Source organism: Typopeltis vanoorti, chromosome 20, assembly GCF_054136105.1.
Source record: "Typopeltis vanoorti isolate ZY-2024b chromosome 20, IOZ_Tvanoo_1.0, whole genome shotgun sequence".
NCBI lineage: Eukaryota > Metazoa > Arthropoda > Arachnida > Uropygi > Thelyphonidae > Typopeltis > Typopeltis vanoorti.
The window spans coordinates 1,964,952-1,991,314 of NC_143568.1; the positions used below are offsets into that span (position 1 = coordinate 1,964,952).

A 26,363-nucleotide genomic window follows, 5' to 3' on the forward strand; every position below is an offset into this window, starting at 1 on the left:
CTAATCTAACCACTATACTATCTATTTTTAGGAAATGATGGCCTAAATAAGAGAAGAGCAATTCTAATAATTCTGCTCATTCCCCTTATCATCCAGAAAATTAGTAGGTATGCCTTGGAATGTCTGCTATTAAAGCAATCTTTTTAACTCAGCTATTTTTAAAGTATGCGATACTTTCTTACCTTTCACATTCACAAAGACTAATCTTCTGTGGTCATTCTTCCTGCTATTTGCTAAATAGAAAAAATATGTTATTCCCTTGATCCAGTCAGCTGACTTCTTTTGTAGTCTAGTTTCACATTCTCACCATGGGTGCCACTCTCCTGACCTTTATACTGATCCTGAGTCTGGTCATCATTAAAATAAACATGCTTTAAAGTTTATTCATTGAGTGGCCATGTGATTTATTTATCCTAAAAATCAAGGAAAAGAAGATGGCTTAAATATGCATGAGAAGTTTTAAACTACTAAACAGGAAAGCCAGAAATAGGATAGTTACTTCATATACCCATTAATTACTGCCATGCATTGTTAATTCCTCTTCCTTGCAAACTTCTAATGCCAAGGGACCTTCAAGCTGCTTTTTCAGTTTACTATTAATCACCTGCCATGCTCCTTTTTAATGTGTGTGTGCGCGTGTCTCACTCACACCATTGGAGGTATTTCTCACCCACACCATTTCTCTCTCAATAACTATAAATTATTCCTCCCCCCCCCTCTTACATACTTTCTGCTCCTTCCAGTCTATATCCTCATTGTTGAAATCAATCACAGTCATACCTCTTATATTCATAAGGTTTATCTGTCTATATATTTCTCTCTTTTACAGATGACTTTGGTTTGTATCAACACTCATTTGCTTTGTTCTGTTAATGTCTGTTTTACACCAAACAGGCTTGAACCTTTTGCCTATATCACTCCCACTACTACCACCACCTCCGATTATCAAACTCATTCCACAAATCCACGAGAGTTAATGGATGTGTGCAGTCAGTTCACTTGGACTGGAAGGAGGAGCAGACACAGAGTGATGGAAATGAAAATATATGGCTTCTAAGAGATAATTACCTGAGAGAGAGTATGTAATAGAGTGGATGCTTAGTTCCGAGAACGCTGGATCAAGTGATAGTATCAGAATTTAGCAGCCTCCAGAATAGATGACATTGCCTTTGACTTGAGAGTGATCTTGCAGTCTTGACATGAATATGATCAGATATGTGGAATTTATAGCTAATGTGTGCAGTTACAAAGCAGGTGATTATGACAAACTGAGGATCCAGATGGGAGCACTCTAATCTTCATCCAGGGACTTCAGTCTGGAGTCCTTGGAGGAAGAAGATGGCCATATGCAGTGTAGAGGATAAAATCGAGGGGTGTTTGAAAGCAGCAGTATCAGGCTTGTATTGTGATTTGAAAAAAAAAAGACGTTAATCATATATGGCATTTGTTATATTCTGGCCCAAAGTAATGGTTCATAGATTACAAATAATGATAATGAAGATGGAACTGTTGTGAAAAATGAAAGTGTCATAGATCAGTTGTAGTTTCCTCAAGATGTTTGCAGCGATTGTACTGTAGAAAATCAAGTTTAATAGGAAGAAGATTAGTTATTTGTGCAGGTGAAGGTTGCTTCTGGGAAGGTCATATAATTTCTCTTATGAAAGAAATTAAAAAGCTGTAATATTATCAGGATTACTTGTTTTTATGATTATTTTATGTGTGCAATATGTAATATTTGGTATTTTTTCTGTTTTTCACTTTGCTTGTTTCTTTTGTGAAATTTATTTTGTTTAGAATTTTGCCATGAAATGATTTCTGTTTTGGGAATGGTAGTGTACTGATCTCATGTGTGAGATGTTACTTTTGATGACTTCCAATAGCTCCTCCCACTTAATCACTTGAATTTACTTATGTAGCAAATATTGGAGACAGGGCTGTTGTCCTATAGTGATACTGAAATGGCTACGCAGTGATACTGCTGGACTTTGCAAAGGCATTTGATAGAATTATCAAATGACTTTCCACATAGAACTCTGCATAAATTGGAGTAAATGGGGCGATGGATATGAATCTGGTGATTTGGACTAGAGAGTTGCTGATTGACAGATATCAAAAAATGGTTTATGAAGGAATTGAGTCCAGGGCAAGTACTTGGTCATTTGTTGTTTATGTTGTACATCAAAGATATAGGAAATCATATGATGGGAAGTATTCAATTTGCTGATGGTGTAAAACTCAGAAGAGTTTTACACCATCAGCAAATTGAATGAGATATCAAATAAAGGTGATGTAGAGCTTCTGCAGGATGGTTTAAATAGTCATCTGCAGAACAGTATGAGCCAAGGTAAATGGCTACTAGTTTAATGTGACCAACTGTAAAGTGTGCAGTTTGGGAAGAAGAGAGTGGCATGTCTGTGGAATTCTCCCTATGAAAATAGATCGAATGTCTGTATGCTTCAAAAATTAGCTGATAGGCAGAAAAGAGGAGACATGATAGAAGCATATAAGCTGTTAAAGAGGTTTTATAAGATTGATACTGAAGAAACATGGCAGGGAGTAAAAAAACAGGAGGTCACCTGTGGAAATTGTGTAGGAGCATGGTTACTAAGGGTGTTAACCACCTCAGCGGCCATTATGGATCAAATACGGATATGCATACGCTTCGTATCCATCACATATTTCAATGTGATAACAATGATATTAAAATTTTAAAATGCACTTCGCATCCATGATAAACTTGATGTCTATAGACGTCTTGGCCGGTAGCATGGTTAAGGCACTGTACTTAGGGGATGGTGAAGGGCTATGTAGAATGAATTGCCAGTGATGATTCTGAGTGCTTCGTCAGTGAATGAGTTTAGAGAGGTAAGATAGGTATTGTATGAATAATGGGTCTTCTGCAATAAATCTTCTGACTCCATGGAATATATACAATAATAATTTTGAAGCAATATATATATATATATTTGATTTGATCAGTTGCTGCACATTTATTATTATTATTGACTTTTGTGTGTCTTACGTGAACTTTTAGATCTGCATGGGCTACTGATCCATATACACAAGGATCTTATTCATATCCTTCAGTGGCATCTGAAAAGCATGGTACATCACCCTATGATCTTGCTGAACCTGTATATTTACCATTAGCTGAAAAAAATAAACCAGTAAGTTTAGTACTATTGTTTAGTCTTGTAGCATGGCTTATATTGGTCATACATAATTGGTAATTAGCTTATGGAATTAACAACGCATATAACGGATATTAATTAAAGCAAACTTTAATGAATACCTTCAATATTTCGGCAACGTCACATTGCCATCTTCAGGAACATACAAATATGGTGTGTGTGCAGGAACTAACAAAAGCAAATAAGGAAGAAGGCAAGAAACTAATATTGATCCTAAAGTCCTAATATTGCCCCCTAGCGAGCTAATTGGGTTGTCTTGGCCGTTGGACTGAAGTTCTCATAATGTAGGCTTCCCAAATTTAGGGTATTTTCGCGTCACGGTGATTTGTTCTCTTAATAAGGTGAAACTAGTGCGGTTAAAAATACGGAGAGCTTTCTGTGAAGTAAAACGGCACTTCAATTTAACAATTTTAATTGAAGATTGAAGAAATTGAAGAATTAACAATTCTTCAATTTTCTCCTTGCTAACGAAAACAAAACCTTACAGGCGCTAGAAGAAGAGCTTTCAGATACTCTCGGCCATGATCTTTGGACGATTCTTTATGATGTCTCATGTGCTATGGCAACAAAAGAATTCGAAAAAATACGTAGTCTGCACTTGAAAAAATATGAGAACGTGATAAAGAATTCTACTTCCTTACCACAGCCACCACTCATCACGGTTGTCAACCTCTCTTCCGCAGTTTTAAAGCCTGAAGCACTCACCGCACTTTTATGCAGCCACAATTTTGCCCTAGCTCCTAAAAAGAATATCTGCCGAGGAAATCATAATCCAAATAGAACGTGGGATTCGTAACCTTCCTAACCATATCGCCAACAATGTCAGACTGGATGTAGCCTGTGTTCTCACTAAAGCAAAACCTCCAAAAACCAACTTATCCAAAGACGAATATGCAGCTCTACTAGAAATGAAGAAAAACAAAAAAATAGCAATCACCAAAGCAGATAAGGGAAATGCCACTGTGGTTCTCAACCAAAAGGACTACACAGGTAAGCTTAATGCTTTAGTATTAGACCGTACCACTTATCTCCCCAGCTCTCAGCTCTCAGACTAGAACTCTTCACAGACTCCTTAAGAAGGTCACTTCTTGGCCTGTGGAAGTCACTAACAAACTAAAACCTTACAACTCTAGACCTCCCCCCCCCCCCAATTATATGGACTTCCAAAAATACATAAACAAAATGTGCCATTACATCCCATAGTGGATGGCATTGATTCCCCCACATACAAATTAGCCAAACATTTAGCCAAAGCACTCACACACTATACTGACAACACACATCACACATAAAAAAAACTCAGCCCACTTCAAAGCCAGTATAGAAAACCTCACACTGCAACACATTGACATAATGGTCAGTTTTGACGTCTCCTCCCTATTCACTAATGTCCCACTCAAGGAAACTGTAGACCTCATCCAAGCCAAGTTTCCTCCCGATATATCAGCCCTGTTTCAGTTCACAATGAACTCAGGCTATTTCGTTTGGCAAGAAAAATTCTACAGACAAATAGAGGGGACATCCATCGGCTCGCCACTTTCCCCACCCTTGGCCAACTTCTTTATGGAGATCTTTGAAGAGAAAGCCTTAAACTCTGCCCCACAAAAACCCACTATTTGGCTTTGGTAAGTGGATGATGTGTTTGCTATTTGGCCACATCGCTCAGATACACTCCACTCCTTCCTAACACACTTAAACAACCAACACACCCAGAGTCCAGTTCACCTTAGAAAAATAGGAAAACAACACCCTCCCCTTCCTAGACACTATAATCACTCACCAGCCTGATGGATCTTTGGTTTTCTCTGTTTATAGAAAACCCACCCATACAGGCAGATACATTCACTAACAATCCTCCCACAACAATATGGGTTTATAAAAACACTGTTCAACAGGACAAAATTAATCTGTTCAGATCACGATGCCCTAACCGCTAAACTAAACCACATCCTCAACACTTTCTTAGCCAATGGCTACAACCCACAAAAAATCAAAAAAATACTAAAACCAGTAAACCACAACCCCCCTCCACAATAAAGATTACACTAAATCTATCGCCATCCCCTACATCTGGGGCACCTCTGAGAAAATAACTAATATCCTCAAAAAATATGACCTGACTTCGTGTTATAGACCATATAAAAAGTTGGCATCCCTTATACACTCTACCAAAGACCAACCACTCCCCCCAGACCTACCTGGTGTATACCAGGTCCCTTGCAGCTGTAAATTGTCCTACTTTGGCCAAACAGGCAGTACAGCAAATATCAGGATTTCAGAACACAAAGACTACATCCGGTTTCACCAGTACAGCCACTCTGGGCTGGCAGACCATGCCTTAGGTACCCGCAATAGAATTCGTTGGAAGAAAACTAAAATAATATACCGCAGCAAGTACGAAAGATTATTCATGGAATCATCAGCAGCTCTAAAAAATGTTCCAAACCTCAACAAATTTGGGTGCATGAAACTACCCCAAATTTGGGAAGCCTACATTATGAGAACTTCAGCCCAACGGCCAAGACAACCCAATTAGCCCGCTAGGGGGCACCATTAGGACTTTAGGAACAATATTAGTTTCTTGCCTTCTTCCTCATTTGCTTTTGTTAGTTCCTGCATGCACATACCATATTTGTATGTTCCTGAAGATGGCAATGTGACGTTGCTGAAATATTGAAGGTATTCATTAAAGTTTATTATTATTATTATTATTATTATTATTATTATTAAACAAGACCTCATGGAGTCAAAGACTCATCTAGGAGGTCCTTTTATCTCACACACATCTCATCATACCGGGTCTTAAACACATTCAAACTCCCTGCAGACACCACACTCTCAGGCAAGGCATTCCAATCATTCACAACTCTGCACGAAAAAAACCTGCCTCTCACTCCCCTACTCACACCCTCTTTATACAGTTTCCAGGGATGACCTCTGGTTCTCCCCTGATCTCCCACTATTCGCTGTAGAACTTCTCCACCATTGATCCTATAGCAACCCCTTACCAACTTGTAGGTCTCTATCATATCTCCCCTCTTCCTTCTCTCCACTAGTCTCTGCAAATTACATCTTTTCAATCTTTCCTCATACTCGACATTCCAGAGGTCAGAAACTACCTTAGTCAGTCGCCTTTGGACCCTTTCCAACATCTCTTCATCCTTCTGAAAACCAGGTGACCAAATCTGGGCACAATAGTCCATGTGTGGCCTAATCCAAAGTTTGCTTTAATTAATATCCGTTATGTGTTGTTAATTCCTTAAGCTAATTACCAGTTATTGTATAGTCATAAAGAAATTTTATCTGTAAAAATTATGTTTATGTACTTTTTCATTTTAAATATTATTAAATGAGGCAAATAAAAATCTGCTTTTGTGTGTCATATCCTCCTTCCCCATACACTGGGTTTGATAGAATTGATAAAAAAATTGAATGCAGAGTATAGTAAAAGTATAACACCATGTTGAGCCTATTTGTATGTAAATTTCATCCATAAAGGATTATACAGTATCTCTCACTATAACAGTTGCCATTATAACAAACATAACTATTGAATGATACACCCTCTGTCCAAAAAGAAACCAAACTTTTGAAAATAAAACACAGGCCAATTACAATTATTCAGATCATTTATTTCAATCAATATACTCTCCCTCAGCTTCGATGAGATGGTGTATTATCATGCATGTTTGGCATGGTTAATTAATTCATTAGATGAGTTTTTTATATCAGTTTTTGGGATACTGTTGAGGGTCGTGGTTACTCCCGCTTGAATGTTTTCAATGATGTTGTATCACTTTCCTTTCATCGGCAAATGAAGTCAGGGGAAGAGAAAGAAGTCACAGGGTGCAAAATCAGGTGAATATGGCGAGTGATCCAACACACAAACTTGGTTTTTGCTCAAAAACCGTCTCACAGTGTTCTACCGATGAGATGGTGCATTATCATGCAAAAGTGACTGACTGACTGACTGCCTGCCTGCATCACGATATTCATGCCGTACGGGACAAATTCTCGCTATCAATCGCTTCAAAACTTCGATATACTTTTTTTCGGATGCCCCTCTTCTGGTGGTCCCCACTCAGCACTCTGGCACTTTGTTTCGGACTCATGCTCAAAACGCTCACCATGCTCACCAGTAACACAATCGTTTCAAGGAATTTTGAGTCCTTACAAGGGTTTTAATGAGGTTTTTGCAGTGTTCAATTCGATACATTTTTTGGTCGTTGGTCAACTTGCAGGGAACAAATCGCGAATTCAATTTACAAAGGCCCAAACTCTTGGTCAAAATGTTGTGCACAGTTGATTTTGGAATCCCGAATTCATCTTCAATCAATCTCATGGGCGATTTCGGGTTTTCTTTGATGAAATCATGCCCTTTTTGGATGTTAACTTCGCTCAGTCCAGGTTTTGGACGGCCCGGCTTTTCGTCGTCCTCAAGCATCTCATGACCACTTTGAAATCACTTAAACCACTCGTAAACTTGAGTATGGGATAAGCATTCATCACCGTATGCTTTTTGAAGCATTTGATGCATTTTGGTAAAACGTTTACCAAGTTTAACACAAAAGTCAATCCAGGTCGCTGTTTGAAACTCATTTTCCGACTTTTCGTCAAAACACACTGTCACTCTTGGCATTATAACTCGGCTTCTAATGAAACAAATGTCATAAACAGTTGACACAACACTAATGAAGGTTGCCACTTTTGACAACAAAAAGATACAACAGGTGGCGTCACTAGTTTCTTCTTTTCGAAAATTTGGTTTCTTTTTGGACAGAGGGTGTAGGTACAATGCTATCATAAAGAAAATTTACTATAGTAAATTATCTTCTCCACATACTATTCTTGGTCTATATAAGCTTGTTATAGTGACAGTTGATAGTAAATCAATTGCACATTAGATCCACGAGTCGTCTAAGGGTTAGATAATTCAGAATTCCTTCTCCAGTGATCATACATGGTACAATTTCAATCTGTCTCAATGCCTTCAGTAATCAGAGTGGTTTTCACAAACTGGCTGATGAAAGTCATTTACCACCTAAAAACTTGCACAAATATCCATGCCACAGTAGGATTCAATCCGATAGCTTTTTGGTTGGAGACTATCCACTCAGCTAACCTCAGCTAACTCAGCTGTTTAAACCTGAACACATCCAATGCACATTAGGTATACAACTTTTTGTGGGCACGATGCACATTATTATCATTATGTGACACTTCCAAGGACTCGTCATGGGAGGACACACTACTCCACTACAACTCACCATCTCCCTTACTTAATCCTTGAACTATATGACACTACTATCATCGATGCACAATGCCATCTATTGCCCACTACTACCATCAATATTATATTTTGTCTGTAAATTGTGTGTGTTAAACAAAAATTAAATGTTGAATTTAAACATAATTATATTGTGCAACATGACTTTTTACCATCACCAAAAGTACCGATTTTGACTTCATAATTGTATGTCTTTTGGGAAAGGAGTGTCCTGCGTTCGATTCTCATCACTGACATGAGGAGTAAAGGATCTTTCTCAGACATGGCCAAGTTAGCCTGTCTTGGGTATGGACTGCAGGGTTTTTCTCCCCAGTTTATCTGGGGTTTTTCTTCCTGCAAAGCAGGCAAACCGGTCTTAAGAACACAACGCTTCGCAGACAATTACACATGGTTGAGCGTGGGGGTAATGACCCCACCTCGTAGTGAGTTATGAAACCCAAAAATGGGAGGCCATGGCCCTACATAGGGCTGTGGTGCCAAAGAAGAAGAAGAATTGTATGTCTTTAATGCCTAAATGACTTCTGTGCTGTTTGATCACCCACCATTTGCTTAAGAAAGCATTTTTGTTCCATGGTGATTAGTAGCATTGTGTTATACTGAGATAGTTAGAAGTTGGCACTCATCCACAGTGGGATTTGAATCTGCAGTCTATTGAATGAAGAGCAGAAATGTTGTTCACTTTTCCAACCAAAATAGTATGCAAGAGGTTAATCTGATTGTCAAGTAATATATCTTCAAGTCATTAATGTATGTCCTGGAGATTCACCTAACTTCATAGTTTCCTATAAAGGATGCATCTATAAAAGGTCAAAATATGCCTAGGAAGTGAGTGACTATCATTGTAATGTAAGGTGATACATCCTTCCAAGGGAAGAAGTGATCATATTCTTTTGAAGAAACTTTCTCCTAAAATAAGCAAAAAAATAGTCTGTAGAGTAGGTCATTTTTTTGCATTTGGATAAAAACATGTGTATATGGGCATGGGTGTGTTCTTATTTTTTTTTCTCTGAGAGTCCTACTCATTAATGATTATAAAGCTATTCTGCCCTTGTATCCAGCATCCTCTCTCAGTGGAAGCTACATCTGGATGTGCATCTCCGCTGGATCCTAAGCCATGTTGAGATTAATAGAACCATTGCTGTAGTTAAGCAACTCGTTTCTCAAGATACCACCATCTGCCTGTCCCCTATCCCAATTGCAGGCAGAAAATAAGATAAAAGCTTTTATCCTAGTGATAAGCACTATGGAATAGACCAACAAGCTCTATCAGATTAGGCCAGAAATCAAATCGTGGCAATCTGGTCTATATCCGATTGCCACGATTGCAGTGACCACAAAGAGTACTTAAAGTATTTACTAGCCTCCACAAAGGTCATTGTCATCTTACACATTCCTTCCAATTGAGGAGTGATAACATGTCTATGTGTGATCCTGTGATTGTTTTTATTATTATTATTATTTGCCATCTCCAGGGAGTCCAAAGACTCATAGAGGGAGAGTGTGCCAACAGCATCGAACGATTGGACCCCTTCCAACTACTAACCACGCTCAAACTTACTTAACTGAGCCATTAGTAGCAGAGGCTCTACCAATCGACCAACCTCCATGAAGCTTATTCTAATTGCCAGTCTGATTGGCCAAATTGATAATTGGGCAACAGATTATGGGTTTGAATCCTGCCTCGGGCATGCATGTTTGTGATGGTTTTAGGTGGGAGATGAATTTCATTACCCAGTGTGAGACTACTGCTCCACTTATTGGAGGTCTGAAGTGGCTTGAAAATGTTCTTCATTTGATCTCTAGAGCAAGGCTTCTAGACTGTGTAAAAAATAAATAAAATATATAAAATGAAAAATCTTTAGCGTACTCACAGCATGAATGTACTATAAGTTTATAAAAATATTTTGTTGGTGAGAGCCACATGAAAAAAAAAACATTGACTGCCTTCATGACTTCAATGAGGGCAGTCATTATTTTAGTTGTTAATAATCTCTGAGCCCTATATACTCAGATTTTATCTGATTTCCCCAAGCATTCATTTTGGTAAGATGGTAAGAATATCAATATGCATGGGAAGCATTTAAAAAATACTTAAATGATGCAATATCAGAATATGTTCCAAGAGTTTGAAGAATCAATAGGGTAGGAGTCAAATGGATGTGTAATCTTATCAAACAAGGATGATGTGGAAGGAATACCATGTGCATAAGGATGATGTCCATCATGAAAATTATAAGCAGCAGGCCAGAAGAGTCACAACTGTTGTACGGAAAGCTGTACAGCTGTTGTATGGATACCCTTCTTAAACCCAGTTTCTTAAACTGGGTTTAAGAAACTGGCTCTGAAAGCTAAAGATAATCCAGAAGAAGTCTATTGATATACTTCAAGAAAATGAAAAGTGAAATGAAACATCTAGAAGAGGATATTAAACTGCTAAAGGAGAGATTGGCTGATGATAAGGAGAAGGAGGAAGTTAATGTTATAAAGAAAGAATCAAAGGATGGTCGTATATCAGTGTATGGTGACTCGATCATTAGAGGTGTGATGACTACTAATAAAGTGCACAAAACATGCTTTCCTGGTGGAACAACAAAGCAACTGATGCGTTGCAGAAAAATAAATACTGGGCATCAAAATTAGTGGTAGTTGTGAGCACAAATGACTTAGTTGAGGAAAAGAAGAATGTTGATAGAAACTTCAGGAAGTTGTTGTAGCAGGTAAAGAAGAAGAATAGTGTTGTTGGGGAAAGTTGTAGGCATGTTGCCCAGATATGATAACAGTAAATTGAAAAGGAGAGTAGAGATAATGAATAGTAAGATGGCTGAGTTGTGTGAGGCAAAGGGGATTCAATTTGTAAATCTGTGGAGTGAATTTGAAGGGAAGTTCAAATGGTATAAACCTAATGGATGACATTTGAATGGGTTTGGTGTTGGGCATTTAGAAAGGCTATTGTTTTCTGAAAAGACACAGAGTCAAGAAGTTAATGTAGTAAATGATCAGTCTACCTGTGGAACAGGATAGCACAAACCAACAGATTGTACAGCAGGAGGAAGATGAATATGAGGTTGAAGATGTGGTTGGCAGCACAAGGTGAATGCATCAAGATAAGGATGAGACAGGTAAGAATGGAAATCACAATCAGGATCAGGGAAGCAAGAATGGTCAAACCGAAGAGAGAGGTATAGTATAGCAGCTAAAATAAAGAATGTTGGTGCTGGTAGGATAGCCTCACACAGCGATTGTAATGTTTATACACAAATGCAAGGAGTATTCGAAACAAGAGAGCTGAATTTGTGGCAGTGATTGAGACCGTATGCCCGAAAGTAATTGGAATAAGTGAAACTTGGTTGTCTGAGGAGGATGTGATGTCGGGAATAGAACGAGAAGGATATATAATTTTCTGGCAGGATAGAGATGTGAAAAGAGGAGGGGGGGGGGTGCTGTTAATGATTGCAGAGGAATTGTGTCTGTAAAGTGTGGAAGTTGATGATGCATGCACAGATTTTGAATCTGTATGGTGCAAAGTTGAAATAAACAGCTTAGTATATCTGATAGGATGCTGTTATAGGCCAGGGAATGCAGAGAATACTGATTGTGAAATGTTTAGGCAAATTAGTTGGGCATGTAACAAGAAGATGATCCCGATAGGATACTTTAATTACAGGAATATAGATTGGAAGGAGGAGATAGTGTATGGGAACAAGGAGAGCGAGTTTGTGGAATTTCTGAGAGATAAGTATCTTAAGCAGCATGTGACTGAAGCAACTAGAGGCTTTAATGTTTTGGATTTAGTGATAACTTCACAAGATGTAGTTGTTAATGAGGTGGTGACACTGCTGCCAGTTGATCAGAGTGATCATGAAGTACTTGTTTGGGAAGTGATGAAACATGAAAAGGTCACTGCCAAAAATGTATACATGTGGAAGTATAAAGCAGGTGATTATAGGAAGCTCTGTAGTCAGTTAGCATCAGTACGGTGGGTAGATGAATTGAGTGAAAAAGATGTTGAAAATGCATGGAAACTCATAAGACAGTATTTGACAAAAGCAATGTATGACTGCATATTGAGGGTTAAGCGATTTTGGTGGTGATCAGATCAATGAAGAGTATAAGATGCAGGCTAGAAAGGTGACGAGCATGGTAAAGAAAGAAAAGGTGCAGTATGAGAGGAGATTGGCCTGTCAGGCCAAGGTGAACTCGAGGGAATTTTTCTGCTACATGGCAAGCAATAGGAAGAATAATTATGGCAGACTAACATTGATGAATAGTCATGGCAGCAGAATAACAGCCGCAAGGATATAGTAGAATTATTGAACGAGCACTTCATCAGCAAACATTATACTGATATAAATTATCCAGTACAATATACAGTGGTACCTTGGTTTGCGAGCATAATTCGTTCCGGAAACGTGCTTGTAATCCAAAGCACTCGTATATCAAAGCGAATTTCCCCATAAGAAATAATGGAAACTTGGATGATTCGTTCCAAAACTCAAAAATATTCATATAAAAATGATTAATACAAAATACATATACCTTCGTATACCTTATATATGTATACCTTTTTATATTTTTATTATGTATTTAAATGTAATACTGTATACATAAAGTAATCGAATTTATTAATTACATTATAATTACATATTACAGTAATTGTATTGGGTAGGACAACTTTCATTGTCACTAATGGAATCACTACTATCTGTTGACCCTTTTTCTTTTTTTGTGCAACTTTAACAAGGAACCTATCCAATGACACTTGCTTTTGCCTCCTTTTGAGAATTTCACGGAAATATGACATTGCATTGTCGTTAAACAGATTCATCGCTCGCACTGCCACAGCCTTACTCGGGTGGTGCTTTTCTACAAAATTTTTCATTTTCTGTAGACGTACCTGGTAGTTTACTTAAGAGGTCGGCGTACAAGGCCTTTGCCTTCTCACAGATCAAGTTCTCGGTCACAGTATCACCTGCTAGTTGCTTCTCGTTTATCCACACCAAAAGCAACTTTTCTATATCTTCCAGAATACGTGGCCGTTGCTTTGATACTTTCGTGACTACTCCTTTTGCTACATCTAGCACCCTTAGTTCTTCTTTAATACTGTGCAAATCGTTGACATAGACTTCTTATAAAATCTTGCGATGGCGGCCACTTGCATACCTTGTTCGTGCTTCCCGATGATTTCCTTCTTAACTTCCACCGTAATCATTTCCTTCTTCTTACTGCCTTCCTTTTCAACCCTTTTCTTCATTGGGGCCATTGTTATAGTACAGTTAATAAAGAACAGTCACTACATTTGGACACAAAATAAAAAAATGCTTTATGCACGCACGTGTGGTCACCACGCTAGCACGAATGTTGACTATACGAATGAGGTATGCCTCAGACTGCTGCCTGACACCTCTACTGCATATTTCCACACGAGGGTGAAGGACGGCGGGTTCCATCACTTAGATCCCACTATTGCGGCTGTCCAGAATCGTAAAATTAGAACTATTTTCTTCCCCTATCTGCAGAGAGGCTTTCTATAGCCCATTAATACAAGAAGACTTTAGGTGAGCTAAAGGCTGGTTGCATTATCAAGGTACCTTAATTGAGTCAGCACCTGCAGAACACAAGAGATGGGCATCTCTGCTGCACATCTTCTGTAGATGGTGCTCCTTTAAAAGAGTCATATCTGGTGCCTTCCCAGCATGATTGGGTAAGGGATGGCACCAGACTCCTCCCTGGGTTCAAGTATATTGTCTTTATCAGGATGAGGATCAATGCCCTACCCACTCAAGTCCGCACAGCTCGATGGGGTAGTGATGACTCAAACTGTAGGACTGGTTGCCACTACAGTAAGACATTGTCTCATATAGTCCAGTGTTGCTTCTGCACCCATGGGGTCTGCGTGCAGAGGTATGACGTCGTAATCTCCATTCTGAACAACCGCTTTAAGAACAAAGGTTGGGAGACCGCGGTGGAACCACATTATAGGACCTCTGCGTTTTTGTGTAAGCCAGACTTAGTGATTAAAAGAGATGGTTATGTTTGGGTAGTTGATGCCCAGGTGGTGGGAACAGGGTGCCCACTAGCCTATAGCCATAATAATAAGGTAAACTATTATAAGAATAACCAAGATCTAGTTAGTAAGATACGGGAGGAGCATGGAGCAGCTCCGAGGTTTACCAACGCCACCATCTCTTTACATGGCTAATGGAGCGTAGATAGTTATAAAGACTTAAAACAGCTTGGGCTTACGCAGAAGGATATTAAAGTTCTTTCCTTGAGGGCCCTACTGGTCACACTGGTGGCATGGCATTGCCACCAGAGAATGACTACAATGATAACTGGAACAGGCATAGGATAAAACACTTGTAAAGGCTTAGGCCTATATCAAGTCTGGATGTGATGTAAGGATAGTACTGCCCATAACCAGTACAAAGATTAATAAAAAAAAAAAAATATATAAAAAATAACCAGTGGTGTACCATAAGGATCAGTCCTTGGTCTACTGTTATTCAATCTGTACATTAATGAAATATGGAATTGACAGGCAGTATACAGCTTGATGATGCAGAGATAGGTAGGATAATCAAGAATGCCGCTTTGCACATAATTGCATGCAAATGCAGAATGATTTGAATAGGCTGGAATTGTGGGCATGGGAAAATGGATGTCAGTTCAATGCCAGTAAATGTGGACCAAATCTGAGAACAATAGTCTAAGTATGGTCTGATCAGGATCTTATACAATAGAATGATAACTCTTTTATCTCTGCAGGTCAGCGTCCTTCTCAGTATTGCAGCAATCCTCTGAGTTACCCTCACCACCTTTGCAATATGCTCCCTGAATTTCAGTTTTATATCAATCAACACCCCCAGATCTCTTGTCTCCCGTACCTCCCCCAGTACAGTTCCTCCAATCGAGTATGCATCCTCCCATCGATGGATCCCAAATCTCAAGACTTTACATTTTGCTGCATTAAACCGACACCCCTTCTCAGCTTCACATCATTTGCAAACAACTGAATGTCCCCCTTGCAATTCATTGACAATATCATTGATATAAAGGTTGAACAATATAGGTCCCAGGTACTGAGCCCTGTGGAACCCCACTTGTAACCTTCTGCTTACTTAATATTACTCCACTATACACAACTATCTGATACCTATCAGTCAGCCAATCCTGAATCCATTTGACTAACCCAACATTTAAACCCATGTGCTGCAACTTAAATATCAGCTTATCATGTGGCACCCTGTCAAATGCCTTCACAAAATCCAAAAAATGGCAGTATATGCCTTTCCCTCATCAACTGCTCTTGTCACGTTATTATAAAAGGCAATCGTATTACTAAAGCAACAGCGCCCCTTAACAAATCCATGTTGATTCTCACAGATGACATTTCCTTCATCTGCCCAACGCTGTATATAGTCCCTCACTAATTTCTCCAAAACCTTAACAACTACTGATGACACAGAAACAGGCCTATAATTAGACACTTCCAGTCTGCTACTGCCCTTATGCAGCGCCACTATCTTACTTTCCTTCCATTCCCTCGGTACCTTTCCCGCAGCCAGACTTTTATCGAAAAGCCAGGTCAACGGAGCTGTCAGTTCTTTAACACATTCTCTCAAAACCCGTGGTGAAATACCATCCTGTCCAACAGCTTTATTGGTATCCAGAGTACTCAGTATTTGGAACACACTCTCCTCTTGCATTTCTAAACCCTGAACCTGCCCTACTATTAAAATAGTATTAAAACCTCCTCCAGGATGAAATACTCCAATAAAGCATATGAAATAGTTCTTACACCTTAAAAAGTGATCACTAAGTGGGTGTAAACACTGCATTAACAGATGTGAATGTAGATAAATTAGAAAATATTACAGAATCTTAATACATGCAGAAGCAGATAAAGAAAAAAAATTGGAATTGGGAGATATGTGATTAGTAAGCTGATGAAAGTGTAAAGCACAGGCTAGAAGGTGACAATAACTCCATCTGATACTTCTTTTAACCACGCTACCGGCCAAGACGTCTATAGACGTTCACTTTATCATGGATGCGAAGTGCTTATTAAAATTGTAATACCATTGTTATAACAATGAAATATATGATGGATACGAAGCGTATGCAGATGCGTATTTGATCCATAACGGCCGGTAAGGTGGTTAATGCAGAAGCAGTATCAGACTGCATATCCAGAATTATAGATGAGTATTGTTATTGAGCAGAATTTGCAACAACAGCAGCCAAAAAAAAACAAACTTTAATAAAGAAATATGAGTAGCGAGTTTATGAATAGCTCCAAGTATATAGTAGAAAGATGACCTAATGCTAACTGGTGAGGTGATGAAAGCATATGAAATAGTTCAATTACATCTTAAAAAGTGATCACTAACTAGATGTAAATACTGCATTAACAGATGTGAATGTAGATAAATTAGAAGATATTACAGAATTTTAATGCATAGAAAATACTGTGACCAATTTTTTAACAGTTCCATAGGAGTGGAAGAAGGGCTCTGAGGAGTAGTGGCTAAGGTATTGGAAAATTTTGTGAAAGACAGAAATCAGGAATGAGTGGATAAGAATATTATATGCTGTGGAGTGGAGGGTGCAGCTTTGTGAATGGTAGATCTTGTAGTAATTTACTAGTCATTTGGGCAAATGCTATTTAATTATACATTAGTGATAAAGAAGGAAATAACTGGAGGAGAAATATCCAGTTATTTGCTGATGATGCAAAAGTGGAGAGAGAGCAATAGTTAATGCAGATGTAGAGATGCTGCAGAATAATATAGGCTATCAGTATGGGCAAAGGATAATGGTTATTTAAATTGCACTTTGTGATCAAAACATTAAAGCTGCCCATTTTCATTAGTGTGATTTTTTTAAAAAAAAAACAATGCATGCTGTAATTTGGAAGTGATGGATAGGCAATTAATGGACAGACGATATCCTTCCAAAGTGAATAAGGACCACTTAGATGTTGAACACACCAAGTAGAGATAAGGAGGTTATTATCTTCCTTTTTATGAGGCTTTGATTCCACTGGACTACTGTGGATAAATTTGGTTGCCTGGTTTTTTGAGTAGGAGGAAGTGGTGGAGTGTATCCAGAGGCAAGATACAGACATGCTACAAAATGGTGACTGGTCTGTAACATGCTTCCTATTAGTACAGACTGAAGATTTTTGGATTGCAAAAAGTGGTCTGTGGGAAGAAAAGAAAGTATATGATAGAAACATAAGCTACTAAAAAAGGCTTAATAAGATTGATGCAGAACTTTTTTTTTTTTTTTTTTTTCAATATGACAAGAAGGGAGAGAACAGGATATTTTCACTTGGAAATTATGTAGAAATGCAGTTAGGAATGGCACATGTTTGGAGAGTGGTGGAATGGGTTGCAAGATATGATAATTCATTGGCCTTTTTGAGTGAGTCTTGTAACTCATTACATCATTATACAGAGATGCCCATATAATCTTATATTTTTGGTGGTAAAAATATAGCTTATATTTTGGAGCTGCCCATTTAACTTTATAAATTGTTTGCAGCTCTATGCTAAACTACCAATTTATTTCTGCACCTAGTCTGTCAACTTTTGTTCAATGTCCCCTCCCAACACACACACTTTTTTTGATGCCTTTCCTATCCTTTCTTTTACTCAAGGCATTTGAGGATGAGTGAAGAGATTAAGCATGCAATATGGAAAAAGAAGGCAGTATAAAATGCAAGCCAGTGATATATGAATACAAAGAGCAAGCCAGTAGAGTGACTCCTTGATGAGGATAGCAAGTGATAGGTCGTGTAGACCGAACTTCTTTGCTAGCTCACAAATTTTCATTCCTCCTTCAAAATCCTTAATAATGTTGAGTTTTGTTTCCGAAGTCGATGTTTTTCTTTTCTTGCTAGCTATATCAGAATCGGACTTTCTTCTTTTGGACGACATTATTATTATTTATGAGATAAAATTTGGATCAAGAACATAACATTAAACAATCGCAAGATTTGTAGACTATAAAAATCGTGTATGAATGGAGAATGCGCGAAACACGTCAGTGCTTGTTCACAGCATATGTGACACTGGCGAATGCGGCCAGTGCTGGAAACATATGACTAGTGGTGAAGCAGAATGGGAATATGTACATATAAGAAACTGTGTAACTCCAGATTTGCGTAAGTCGGGGTAAGTCTGTATACAAGTTAAACAGTAATGGTCCTAAAACAGACCCCTGAGGCATTCCACTAGTGACTTTCCTTTCCTGGATATCGCTCCCCATACACAACTTGTTGATACCTATCAGATAGCCAGTCTCCAATCCAATGCACTAATCTAATATCTAACTCCATCCGCTCTAGTTTGACTTTCAACTTATCATGTGGTAATCTATCAAAAGCCTTTGCGAAATCTAAGTATATTACTATGTATCCTTCTCCTCTCTCCAAGGAAGCAGTCACTTTATTGTAATAAGTAAGTAAATTACTGAAACATGACCTCCCTTTAGCAAATCCATGTTGTCCATCAAAGATATTACCATTGTCAACCCAATTCTGGATCCTAGTTCTCGCAAGCTTCTCCAACAACTTAACCACAACACCTGACACACACAGATAGGCCTATAGTTTGATTGAGTTCGATCACCTCCTTAATGAAGTGGCACAATCTTGCCCTCCTTCCACTCCTTAGGAACTTAACCGAGTGCAAGACTCCTTTTAAAAAAATATGTCAAGGCAGATGTCAACTCCCTGGCACATTCCTTCAGAATATGTGGTGATATATTATCAAGTCATTCCACAGCCTTATTAACATCTAGTTTGCTCAGCTCCCCATACACCTCTTGCTCACTTACAGTCAGTCTCTCCTCCTCATCATCAACTGCTTTCAATCTCTCCACGAAGTCACATTCACAAGAATGAAAGACCTTTATGAACTGCTTATCAAGTATCTCCACCAAACATTCCACAACAGCTGTCTTTATACCATTTCTTCCAATCAGTGTCATCCTTCCATAATCATTCTTTCTGTTGCTGGCTATATTATTATTATTATTATTATTCAGGCCTCCAAGGAGTCAAAAGACTCATCGAGGGAGGTCCTTCCTAAGACATAAAGTCTGTCAAGACTCACTGAGGGGAGGTCCCTCCCTGAGAAACACAAAGTCTATCATACCACTCTTTAAACTCAATGACCGTTCTCGCTCCCACCACTCCATCAGGCAATGCATTCCACGGCTCAACCACCCTCCACACAAAGAAACCACTCCTTACCCTCTTGCTCACAGTTTCCTTTCGTAACTTCCAGGGATGGCCTCTTGTCATCACTCCTTCCCGCTGATCAACCAAGCGAAAGAACTCCCCAGTGTCAACCCTGTAACCACCTCTCAACAGTTTAAAAGTCTCAACATATCACCTCTCCTTCTTCTATCCACCAAACTCTGCAGTCCACATTCTCTCAGCCGATCCTCATAACTATCCTTGTACAGTCCTGACACCATCTTTGTCATCCGTCTTTGTATCCTTTCCACAGTTAATTTATCCCCTTCAAATCCTGGGGACCAAATCTGAGAACAATAGTCCAAGTGTGGTCTGATCAGAGACTTATACAACGGAATGATAACCCTCTTATCTCTGCAGGTCAGTGTCCTTCTCATAATAGCAGCAATCCTCTGTGTTACCTTCACCACCTTTGCAATATGTCCCCTAAACTTCAGGTTTCTATCAATCATCAACCCCAGATCTCTTGTCTCCCCTACTTCCTTGAGTATAACTCCTCCCATAGAGTATGCCGCATCCCATCGATGTTTCCCAAACCTCAAGACCTTACATTTTGCTGCATTAAACTGACACCCCCATTCATTTGCCCATCTATCTAGCTTATTTAAATCCTCTTGCAGGGCTACCACATCTGCACTATTACTAATAATCCTTCCCAGCTTCGCATCATCTGCAAACAACTGAATATCCCCCTGCAATCCACTGGCTATGTCATTGATATAAAGGTTAAACAATATAGGTCCTAGTACGGAGCCCTGTGGGACCCCACTTGTAACCCTCTGCCTCCTGGAAACTGCTCCACCATACACAACTCTCTGATACCTATCAGACAGCCAATCCTGAATCCAGTTGACCAATCTGACATCCAGACCCATGTGATGCAACTTAAATATCAGCTTATCATGTGGCACCCTGTCAAATGCCTTCGCCAAGTCTAAGAAAATTGCAGTATATGCCTTTCCCTCATCTAATGTTCTTGTAACTTTATTATAAAAGGCTAGCATATTGCTAAAACAAGAGCGTCCTTTAACAAATCCATGTTGATTCTCACAGATAACATTACCCTCATCTGCCCAATGCTGTACACGGTCCCTCACTACTTTCTCCAAGATCTTAACAACTACTGATGACACACAGACTGGCCTATAATTAGACACTTCCAGTCTGTTACCACCCTTATGCAATGGCACTATCTTACCTTCCTTCCATTCCCTGGGCACCTTTGCCAAAGCCAGACTTTCATTGAAAAGCCACGTTAAAGGTACTGTCAATTCCCTAGCACATTCTCTCAAAACTCGTGGCGAAATACCATCCAGTCCCACAGCTTTACTGACATCCAGAGTACTCAGTATCTAAAACACACTCTCCTCCTGTACCTCCAGACCTCGTACCAGTCCTATCCCTCTAGCATTAAAACTGACTCCTCTAGGATGAAATACTCCAATAAAGTGTTCATTGAACAATTCCACTATGTCCTCTGCATCAGTCACTCTCTTCCCATTTTTATCCCACAATATCATTCTTCCACAGTCATTTCTCCTCCTACTGGCCACATAGCTAAAAAATTCCCTAGGATTTTCTTTGGATCTTAGGGCCAATCTCCTCTCATATTCCAGTTTCGCTTTCCTTACCACACTAGTCACTCTTCTGGCCTGTGTCTTATATTCCTCATGCATCTCTTCACCTATCTCCTTATATCTCTTCCATAGCCTCTTTTTCGCATGCAATTCCTGTTTAATATTGTTTGTCATCCACTTTACTCCAAATTGCGTCCTCTTCTTCACTCGTGGTATACAACTTACCATTGCTGATAACAAATATTCTTTCACAATTTCCCACGCACTGGTGATATCCCGGCCTTCCAATTCCTCCCTCCATGAAACTTCCCGAAGTTGACGTCTAAGACTATTATCGAAAGAACTCCTTAGGATTCTCTTTGGCTTCATTAGCTAACTGCTGTTCATACTTCACTTTAGCTACCCTCACCAACCAAGTCACCTGCCTTGCCTGGTCTTTGTAAACCTCATAGAATTGGTTATTTCCACTTTTCTTATGCTGCCTCCATATTGCCCTTTTTCTCTGTGTCGCATGTTTAATCTCTTTATTCATTTATCTCACACCTACCTTATTTAACCTTTTCACCTGTGGAATACATTTAGACATTGCATCTACTAGATAGTTTTTGAAAATCCCCCAAGTTGCATTGATCTCTTTTCCAGCTAACTCCTCATTCCATGCTACACCTGCAAGCTGTCTCCTCAGCTCTTCATAATCATCCTCCTTGTAGTTCCACATATACTCTTTTCTCACAGAGATCCTCACACTGCTGGCAACTACCCAAGTAATAACCTCATGGTCACTCTCACCAATTGGCGGGTGATTTGACACCTCATTTATAATTACATCCTCTGATGAGATGACCAAATCCAAGACCCTCAATCCCTGCGTGCCCTCTGTTACATACTGTCTGAGGTAGTTATCCCTCAAACACTCAAGAAACTCATTTTCTTTACTTCCAGTTGCTATCTCATCATTCAAGTCTATATTGCCATAATTAAAATCGCCCATAATGCTCACCCTTTTCTTATTTGCTTGGCTAATTTGATCATACATTTCATTATCACCACCATCACATTACCTAGTCTATAACAACATCCAACCAAGTATTTGATTCCATTCACCTCTATCTCCCTCCATACTGCCTCAAACCACTGGCACAATTTCCCTCTTGCATCTCTACCTTGTATGGACATATATAACTCTTTCTCTAGCATCAATAGCACTCCCCCCTCCCTTTTTACCCCTTCTACCCTCACGAAACACATCATACCCCTCCCATCTCTATTCCTGTCAGGATGTCATCCTCTTCCAACCATGTCTCACTTATTCCAACAGTCTTTGAGTGAATAGATGCAATTAGTGCAACCATCCATTTCATCTGCCTTGTTTCTTATACTTCTAGCATTTGTATACAAACACAGTAGCTCATTTCTGGATCTACAGCTAGTTCCACTGATACCACTATTCGATATGATCTCTCCATGCTCGACTGGGGCCATTTCCCTTTCTGCTTATTCATTTTAGAACCCTCTTCAATTCCAATTGTTTCCTCTTGATTCCAGGTCATCCCATTCCTTTCCTGTCTACACATCCTCTTGGAGCATCCACCTTTCTCACGCTGTGTACCCCTGTCCAACCTGAGCCTCCCCGTTTCCCTGTTCCTCTTGCACACCCATTCTCTCATTTTCTATATTCATGCTACTCACTTCCCCATTCATAACCAGTTCTTCAATCTCTCCTGTCTTACTCTCCTGCTCTTCCACATTACTTCACACTTGATCTGATTCATTCTCTCTACTCACTTCTCTACCTTCCAGCAGCAGTCTCTTCAAGCGACTCACACCATAACCACTCAAATGCAGTCCATCGTCCCCATACAGTTCACTTCATCCTTCAAACTCATTTCACACATTAAATTGTACTCCCCTCTCCTCACACATTTCAGCCAACATATCATTCATTATCCTTGATCTCCACCTCATCTCACCACAACCATACCTAGGCAACATGCTTATTACCCTTCCTTTCACACTATTCTCTTTTATCCGTCTAATCAGCTTCCTGATATCCAATCTGACGTGCTCTTTTTCCTCTGTGAAATCATTCCTACCTATTAAAACCATCAACTCCTTTGTTCACTTCCTCCTCATATCCAATGCCTAAATAACTCTACTTATTATACCGCCTAGAAAACATACCTTGTACATCCTATCATCCAGCACACCTTTAATAATGGAGTCACCATACAATGCCACTCATTCATCTTTCGTTAACTCTTTCATGCCATCGTGATTTGTTTTAATCGTTTTCACTCGAATTTTCTTAATTTCATTCTTCATCCATTTCATCTCTTGCCTCATCCAATTCACCTTCAGAATCTCGTGTCACATTCCCTCTATCATTCAATCTTTCTAATTTTGTAACTCTTGACCTCCTCTTCTCACTTTCACTCTCATTCATCCTTTTGAGTTTCCGTACTTTCATTCCCTGCATCCAACTTTCGCTACATTCATTCTTTTGATTTTTTCCACTTCTAAATCTTACATCATGTTATTTCCGGTTTCATTCATTTTCTCAATTTAATTTCCTTCCATCACTCTCACCTCACTTTTGTCCTTTTTACCATCCATTACCATTTTCAAATTACTCGTTTTCTTTTTTACTGATTTTTAACATTTTTTCGCCTCGCTTTCGTATCATCCTTCTCTTTCGAACATGCACTCATTTTCCCCGCGACATCTCCACTTTCTGTCATCAATTTCATATTAGAATTTATCAACTCCTCGTTCATGTCACACTTCGCACACACCCTCCTTCCATTCGTCCTAAACATCCACAAATCATTTATGTAATTGAAAGAATACATTTAACACACTAGTACACCTCACACGTAACGAAACGACTGAAGTCTAAGTTAAAGTCATGAAATGACAAAGCCGCCGCCATGTTTCCTCTGCCGGTTACTATTCTGTCTAATAATAACGAATTCGTTATTAAGTTTAGACAAAATATCCCACACACTAATATTACTAATAGCACACAACTTTTATAGCAGCCCTTACTCAAACAAATACTCATATACAATTAATTATTTCAAGAATAACTTATCTCAATCCGGAGCGCTTCTTACACACATCCACCACACTTGCCTCACAAGCGCCCTCTCTTTCAATCTCATTAATGTGGAAATTTTGCAGGAAATGGAGGAGACAGGGAGTAGTGGTAGACTGAAACTCTAAGTTTAGGGATTACATTACTAAAATTGTGTGATCACAGTGGATTATAGCAATGATGATGAGCACCTTAACATATATAAGCAAATAGGTTTATCATTCCTTTGTGTAAGGCTTGCTCAGGCTACCTATGGATTATTGTGCACAGATCTGTCAACTAATTTTTGAGGCGATATACTATCTTAGAGTGTGTCCAGAGAACATTCACAGATTCAGGATTCGAAGATAGACTGAGGGAATGTAATTTACAGAGCCTTGTGAATAGGAGATGGGATATGATTGAGATGTACAAGTTGGTGAAGTGTTGTTGCTAGATGAATGTGAAGATTTTTCAGAGTAGAGAGAAAAAAGTATTGAACAAGAGTCCATCAGAGGAAGCAGTATAAAGGAGGGTGTGAACAAGGGAGTGAGGAGCAGGTGGAGAGAGAGAGAGAGAGAGAGACAAAGTGCCCCTTTTGAGCATGTAATCTACAATCGTTAATTCTTTATTCAACCAAGATTCCACTGATAGTTGTGGATGTACATATCAGGTGTAAACATATATTTCTTTGTTAACAAACCCATTTTTTGCACCATACTGAATCCATTGTGATCTCACAATTTTAGTAATGTAATCCCTAAACTTAGAGTCTCAGTATACTACTACTCCCCATCTCCTCCATTAGATATTACATATAGGAGAGCATGACCTCTTTTATACAATGGTAGGCATAACATAGGTATCCAACATCCCATTATTCTTTGCATGAAGAGTGGTTGATAAGTGACATGTATTACTTGATAGTAATGAGTTCAGAAACTGAATAGGTTTAAGACCCAGTTTAATTACCTTTTTTTTGCATCAGTGCATGGACCTCTCTCAGCATGTATTGACATCGGTGTGTTAATAATAATTTTGGTGCTATGGTTCCAGGTTATGGTGTGTGTATAATGGGATGTTGGACACCTATGTCATGCCTACCAGTGTATAAAAGAGGTCATGCTCTCCTATATGTAACATCTAATGGAGGAGATGGGGAGTAGTATACTGAGACTCTAAGTTTAGGGACTACATTACTAAAATTGTGAGATCACAATGGATTCGGTATGGTGCAAAAAATAGGTTTGTTAACAAAGAAATATATGTTTACACCTGATGATATGTACATCCACAACTATCAGTGGAATCTTGGTTGAATAAAGAATTAACGATTGTAGATTACATGCTCAAAATGGGCACTTTATCTCTCTCTCTCTCTCTCTAGACAGGTTTTGTAATGCATCCAAAAGCTCTCTGTCATCTTGGAGAACAAGGGTTGGAACATCTGCTGGACATATTGTGTAATGTTATTACTTAGTTCATTAGGATTTGAAGGTGGGTCATGGTGGAATATTCATTCCTTCAACATGCCTCAAAGGCATCAAGCGATGTGAGATCAGGAGACTTGGGCCATTTGCTCTACCAGCTCTGTATGAACAAAAATAATGCCGAACAATAAACATCTTTTTTCCCAATGTGAACACCATTGTTACAGTTAAATGTAATGGTGTAAATTCTACACGTATTTTTCCATTAATATGCATGCAGTTGAATGGCATTTCTCGTACTGCATGTACTGAAGAGGGTGTCGAATTTCAGTACTTTTTTTTGCACCATACCATATTACCAATATATTTTAGGAACCATTGAAATTGCAAATAGATTTTTCAATACAGTGCATAAATATATATATATTACATAAATAAAATATATTAGGATACTTTAAAGCATAAATTAATAGTAAATACCGGAGATTTGTTTGTTGTATTGTACTTTTTTGTAGTTTTGTACTTTATTTTTGTATTGA

The 26,363-nt window shown here is 38.9% G+C and overlaps 1 protein-coding gene across 1 annotated transcript in view; it reads left to right on the plus strand.

Moving 5' to 3' along the window:
- The window catches only part of LOC150095192 (peroxisomal N(1)-acetyl-spermine/spermidine oxidase-like), a 230,595-nt gene that overhangs the window by 165,001 nt on the left and 39,231 nt on the right, over positions 1 to 26,363 (plus strand). Inside the window, exon 5 of the mRNA XM_090410552.1 lies at positions 3,035 to 3,167. Coding sequence (XP_090266678.1) covers positions 3,035 to 3,167 — 133 coding nt within the window. The remainder of the gene's footprint in view (positions 1 to 3,034; positions 3,168 to 26,363) is intronic.